General features: G+C 37.5%; 1 protein-coding gene across 5 annotated transcripts; it reads right to left on the reverse strand.

Annotated features, from left to right (window-relative positions):
• Positions 1-451: 451 nt before the first annotated feature.
• On the reverse strand, positions 452-5,130 carry LOC105042385 (disease resistance protein RPP8). Of its 5 annotated transcripts, none has more exons than XM_010919564.4 (6): positions 4,844-5,130; positions 4,208-4,284; positions 4,016-4,069; positions 3,803-3,843; positions 955-3,692; positions 452-750 (listed from the first exon to the last, which is right to left on the reverse strand). In XM_010919564.4, exons 5-6 carry the CDS (start codon positions 3,667-3,669, stop codon positions 745-747), a joined length of 2,721 nt encoding a protein of 906 aa, XP_010917866.1. In that variant the 5' UTR covers positions 3,670-3,692; positions 3,803-3,843; positions 4,016-4,069; positions 4,208-4,284; positions 4,844-5,130; the 3' UTR covers positions 452-744. The 5 variants fall into 5 exon arrangements, with proteins under 5 accessions (XP_010917866.1, XP_073109627.1, XP_010917865.1 ...); XM_073253526.1 differs by having other exon boundaries at positions 955-3,476; positions 4,844-5,129; XM_010919563.4 differs by lacking the exon at positions 4,208-4,284.
• Between the last annotated feature and the right edge of the window lie 1,848 nt (positions 5,131-6,978).

The raw sequence follows: 6,978 nt of genomic DNA on the forward strand, positions 1-6,978 counted from the left end.
TTACTTTATGCATAAGTTACCAATTCAGCGTTGCAATGGGTGAAATACCTATTTTTCTAAAAAAGGGTTAAATCATTTTTCCGACATGAGTGTTCGATACCAAAAACAATTTCCAACTGTTCATTTTGAACCTATTTATGTATTAACATAATAATAGTAGAAAGAGTACCCTGCCGCATCTGGACTTCAAAACAATTTAGCTTTAACAATACTAATGGTCCCACATTATTGGTTGGTAGAGAATCAAAATATATTTATCAATAAATATATTTATCAATAAATCATGAAATGCTGTGGTTCTTGAGGTTGATTTCTTAATTTATTTAGAAGTAATTTGCAGGATCATGGCCCTTCTCTTTTGTAGTTAAAAAAAAAAAAAAATGCTGCTGGTCCAATCCAGCCTATTCTTGGAAAAAAACAACTCACACACTTCCTTTTCAAAACAAATCAATACACCAAGGACTACATTTAAATTTATTGGATTTTTTGCTAAAATATCGATATTAAACCCGAAACTCCCTGCGGGGCCAGTGACCCAACGAGTAAGAAAAATTTTTGAAAAATTTTCCAATTTTCTAAGAAGTAAAAGCACCCATATATGTTTGACTTTCAACAATTAGCTAAACAACAGTTGATGAGAAGACAGGAAAATGACAATCAAGGCTACTTCCAATTGTGAACACAGAATGACGGTCTTGCTTCTGAAGACTGTTGTCTCTGACTCTTGGTTTGCTTGGGCTGCTCTTAAGCCTGCACTTGAAATAAATAAGCACTCATTTTCACCTGGATTATAATACCACCAAAAAAAAGTGCAACGTTTTTGCTATGTTTTATTCCTTTTGATAAAGCAAAATATTAACCAAAAACATGTGCTAATCTGACAACAAGAAGAATAAAAGGAAATTGTAAGAGTTTGAAACTGAAGCAGGGACAAAGGTAGAGGAGAAAACTGACCAGCAAAGGACAAGGTTTCCACTTATTTTCTTTGATGAATACATCTTCTCTGATGCTCTCTTTAACATCTGTTGTGAAATGTGATGGCATATTTGTTAGTATCAATTCCTTCAGTGTAGTCACCTCTCTCAATCCATTAAGCCTCTCTAGACTTTTGCAGGCTCTAATTTCTAGCTCTCTAAGGCAAGGCATTGCCCCTTCCTCCACAGTCCACTCCTTTAGCTCAATAAGCTTCCACACTTTCAAGACATGGAGTAGAGGGAATCCTCCACTGCGACACGACATTTCTTCCCCTAAATAGCAATCAGCAAAAAGTCTGAGGACGTTGAGGTAAGGCAACTGTCCTAGCATTTGCATTGGGTCTTTTCTTAGTTGTGTCATTGACAAAGTAAGAACTTTAAGGTTTGGTGGTAGGTGTTTAAAATTAATTGGTCTCGGTAACACTCCAAGCAAATATAAGTCCAACAGGTTCTGATGATCCGCCATGGTACTCAATCTGATAGTTCCACGTTCACCAGATTTCTTTACTGACCTTAACCTTAGAGTCTGAAGGTTGGTCAGTTGTGAAATCCAGTTGTTCATAAGCTCCTGTGATGCTAAACTGAATTTTAATCCCAACTTTCTAAGACTTGTTATCTTGTTCAATATATTCAACATGGGACTTTGCTCGCTTATTGATAGCCCCCATAAGGTGTGAAGCTTTGCTAACAGATGTGAATCAGATGACACTTGATTGGGCAAATCACCAAAATGAATCCAATCCATATACAGATGTCGCAAGCTTTTTACCATCCAAATGGAACTAGGCAAAGTGGATATCATAGTGTGCTTCACATCCAACATCTCCAAGCATGGCAGATCACAAACTGACTCTGGAAGAAATTCGGAAAGAGTTGATCTTAAGCCTAGGTACTTTAAGTTCAACAGTTTTCCAAGTGTCTTAGGCAGCCTAGGCTTGTAAACACCCTCAAGATCAAGTACAGTCAACCAGGCTACGTCTCTACTTAGGATGATCTTGTTTAGGAACTTACCAATTTCCACAGCTGGTATACCTCTTCTTTGTGTGCTAAAGGATACAAAAGAACAAAGATTTTGAATGTAATAATCCGAAGAAGGGTAGTTGTTGCTGCCCAAGTATGATGCGAGTCTCTTGACTGCAAATGGTGGTTGATATCCAGCTATAAAATGCGACTTGCAATTGATGTGAAATAGTCCCATATCAGCAGCTTTTTGGGTGAAGACATCATATAAGGCACCAGGCATACAGCATGCTTTTGGGATTCCATCGGACCTCCATCTTGCAACCTCAATCATGTTTCTATTAATTAGTTCTTCCAAATACATATCTGCCACATCTTCAGCTGCTAATTCCCCTAGATGCGAAGGTGTCACTAATTGCTCAACAATCCATAGCTGAAGCAATCTCCTCACAGGGACCTCAGATGCTTTTGGGAAGAGTCCCATATGAAGAAAACAGGGCTTAATATGAGAAGGAAGTTCTAGGTAGCTCAGAGCCAAGACATCTCCACTAACACTATTGGCATTCTCTATCACTCTTGCCCAGTCACCATGACTTGATTCTTTCATTGATAGCAAACCTCCCATCAAGATGATTGCCAGAGGCAAACCGCCACATAATTTCAGGATCCGCTCCTTGAATGTGCTCAAAACAGAATTATCATTTAAATTACCTTCTTCTATGCATACATTCTTTAGGAACAGTTCCCAGCTCTCCTCATTGTTTAATCTGCCTATCTGCAGAGTTGAAGAAGTGGCATATGCTGCTACATTTGCATTGCGGGTTGTAATAACTATCCTGCTACCATTATTCGAGTTTGGAAACACATCGCTTAGTCTTTTCCAAACTTCTGGTGCCCCAACATCATCAACAACAATGAGGTATCTCTCCGCTCGCAAAAGTTCACTGAGCCTTGACATCATATCTTGTTCCAGAATTGGCTCTTCTGCCTCAGCTGCCATCTCATCAGCTTGTTTTAACATGGCAAACATAACATCTCTGGCTCTGAACAAATAATTAGACACATTAACCCATACACGGTTCTTGAAATGCCGCTTAATTCTGACACTTCCATACACAATCCTTGCCAGTGTTGTCTTTCCAGAGCCTCCCTCTCCCACCAGTAGAATGACTTCGGTAGCAGCCTGACTGCTTTCTTGCTCCGGAACTAATCGAGCTGTCAACTCCCGTACCTGATCCTCAAAACCAACAACAGCTTTATCCTCATCAAAATGAGAACCAGAATTTATTCCCCGTCGCCGTTGCTGCTGCTGGGTTGTTTTGCTTCCAGTTTGCAAGCTTGATCTAGAGATGTTGCCATTATAGCCAACGATACTTTCTATCTGTGCCATGAATTTCTTGATCTGAAAACTGAACAAAAACTGGCTCCATACGTATGTCAAGCCGGTAAAATTTTGACACTTATGACTTGAACCACTCAATTTCTGTCTTTGCAGCAATGTTCTTGTCAGGAAACTAGCAGTGGCATATTCTACAGAGTAAACTGCAAGCAGAAGAAACCTAGTCATCTGCTCATCATATCTTGAATTGTCTTTTAAGGATTCTTGAATTGATTGGAGCTTATGGGTGGCCCTCTCAACTTGAATTCTCAACTTGGGGTTGGCTATAGTTGCCTCATCAAGAAGAAGGGCTTGAAATTTATTTGTCAAAAGCGAAACTATCCATTCAGCATCCATGGGTTACTAGCATAAGCTTCGCACTACCCGGCAGGTTTGATTAAAAATAAGAAAAAATTAGTTATAAAAATTATAAATATAAATTTTTTAATCAAAACTAGTACAATACATAGTTCGGTCCTCAAACACTTACATGAATTTCACCTTCTTTCAGGAATTTTCTCTTCACTCGTACTGAAAAGTTAAAAGTAATTTTTTTGTTAATGTATTGCTTAATTGATAATATTTTTATATAAAGTAAGATCATTATTTTGATACAAAGAAAAGAAACCACAAATTATAGCATACCCATCATCTACAACAACCTGAACAAACAACATACCCAACATAAAAACAACAACCATACCTGCTTAACTCCACAACTATGGATGAGACCTCGATTTCATCATGCTATCATATCCTTTGTAAGTCAACAAAAAATATTTGCCATCAGACAAAGAAAGAAATAAGTGTGAACAAAATTCTCTCAAAAGAAAGAATGAACAATTCAATATCAAGAAACCATGTCTAGTGGTATTAAAGATAAAAGAGTACTCACTATTTCTTGAGATTTCTCTTACAAAAAGAAACATATGCAAAACGATAGCTAACATCACCAAAATCTTCATCCAAGAACTATAAATAAAAAATAGGGGTGAATTAATTTGGAGGCTACCTTTACCAATATTGTTTTGAAATAACTTCCCATGAAAACACTCAATCAACATTTAGTAATATTTGAAACAAAATAAAACAAACAATAACATGTCGAGATAGCTCATTCTCAAAACGGGAAGGAATAGGCAATACCATAATGAGAATATACGTAAAATAGGCCATGGTAAATCGAATCTGAATGCCAAAATCTAAAATTTCAACGAATGTGATTTTGCATGCTCGTTACTCTGAATGCCGAGGTTTAAATTCATGCAGCTCTATATCTTTCCAGAGTCAAAATCTAACCATTCTTCCAAGGTAACCTTAATCTGTATGGCAAAACCTTAAATTTAAATACATGTAGTTTGTCATGATGGCTACCCTAAATCCTAAACCCTAAAATCCAAAAAGCTAAAAAACTAAACCCTAGACCTAAAATCCCAAGAAAATTTGGAAGAAATTCACAGGTACTCAAAAAACAAAAAAATAACCCAAACAAAGTCGAGAGAGAGAGAGAGAGAGAGAGAGAGCAGGGGACCTTCAAGATGAATCGTGGTATCGTTTTATTTGTTGGTTTCGCTTGTTTTTATCAACACAAACACCCTCCCCATCTCCATCACCACTACCCCGTCACTGACCGGCGTTGATTCGAGCACTGCAGCTAACGTCGTCGACGACGTTGCCGGTGAAGAGGGTGCGCCATCCTTTTGCTTTCTCAATAAGAGAGAGAAAGATACAGAGTTTTCTAAAGGTGAGAAAGGGGAGGGGGGCCTCTTATTTTGGTACGGTAAATACTTTGCTTGTGATATCGCTTGTCACAGATGCAAAGCTTGGACCGAGTCCCGAGTTGGCAGAAGATTTTGTTAGATCTTTTGGCTGGGGAGGGCAGACAACGTCAAAAGAGTTAAAAGACAATTAAATGACAAAATTATCGCTGTAAGGTTGCAATTCTACGATCCCACCTAACCGGCAAACCTGTAATTAACACAAGACTCACCCAAAAATCCGGTAACCTAAACCAGAAAGACAAATAAAACCCAGTCCAATTTCAATTTACCCCCAAAGTGTACCTTCCAATCCCTAAATAGCCGAAAAATCACGAAACGGGATAAATACCAAAGGATACCGTACATGATATTTTAGCATTGTAACGCATGTATGAGATGATGGCCGCATCCAAACATGTACAGTATCCTACGATAATTTTTTATCACCGCAGGATTCATTCCCAAAAATCACACTAAAGAAAGAAAAATAGTAGCCCAGCTTGCCCTCTTTTAATATTATTAGTTGTTTTCTCTCTGTTTCTTGGTGATTTTGTTAGTGGTTTGATTATCTTTTTTTTTTTTTTTCTTTTGAACAAATGGTTTGATTACTTCTTTATGACAAAACTCTATCAATTATAATTTTTTTCTGCAAAAAAATGTAAAATGTCCTGAAAGTAAGGAGACGAAACACACAAAATGTGGCAGCCATTAAAATTTGCTTATTTGAACCGGTGGAATACCATTGGATCAGTGGGACTCACTTGCGGGCGCCTTTGATTCGATGGTCACCGCATTCCGTGTCCTCATTTCAGATTACTTAGCTGAACTCTTTTTTTTATTAATATATTACTATTCAGCTGTAATCTTGTTTAAGTGCCCAGTGTGAGATTTTTTTTTTTTTTTCCGGTAAACATGCTCAGTGTGAGATACGCTGCACTGTTAGTCTGCTATTGGTCTGGACTGTGGACCTTTAATCACTTTTAGTATTTTATATGAGCATATTGGTCTCTGCTTTCTTCAAATGGCGAACGCTTCTGCTAGCCGCCGCGCAATGTGGTATTCCTATAGCTTTTCACTTTTCCTTTCTATTCTTAGCTTTTTGTACTAATAATAATGAGTGGTTCTGGCTTTGATTTGATTGAACATAAGATAAATTCCATGGCTTGTATTTGACTCCCAAGGAAAAGCAAAGATTGTAAATTGACTTCAATTTGTTAGTGGGATTTTAAGATTTAATATTTTAGGTCCACTTTTGTCTTTTGCAGAGTTCAAAGTGGTCCCGATTCATAATACTATTAATTCATTTTCTTTTCATTTATACTGTTCCATTATTACATTTACCCATCAACGTTTTGCTTTCTCTAGATTGAGAATTATAATTCTCATCTGTCAATCACAATATAAGTGAGCAACTATCAATTACAAAGGGATTTTGCGTAAGGGGAGAATTCAATCCAAAACAAGAATAATAAGCAGGGGATGAATCCTGCTACAAATATGCAAAGGAAGCCTCAGTTAAGTCATAAAGCAGAACCATCCCCCACTCCCATGTAAAGGAGTGTCTGGATTCCAATTAGAACAACGAAGCCTGTGACTCAGTGTGTGAAAACTTCTGTTAAGTTTTTCCCATCAAATGATTCTGCACCTGGTTCCGTGAGTCTTCAAAACACTGCCACCATACCACAAAGAATTTGGCTCTGATCCGCATTCAATGTGCAGAAACAATCTTGATTCTAGGCCAATTTGAGGGGAAATTTAAGAAAAGTTTTGCCTTAGATGTTGTCATTTGTGACATCTTCAGTTTTCCCTTGTCAAGAACTTGTGCAATTCCTATGAACATGCTGTCAAACTTATTTTGTAACTGAACAAGTGAAGGAGATAGTATCCAACATGGATAATTTATTTG

Source organism: Elaeis guineensis, chromosome 3 (assembly GCF_000442705.2).
Source record: "Elaeis guineensis isolate ETL-2024a chromosome 3, EG11, whole genome shotgun sequence".
NCBI classification, from domain to species: Eukaryota; Viridiplantae; Streptophyta; class Magnoliopsida; order Arecales; family Arecaceae; genus Elaeis; species Elaeis guineensis.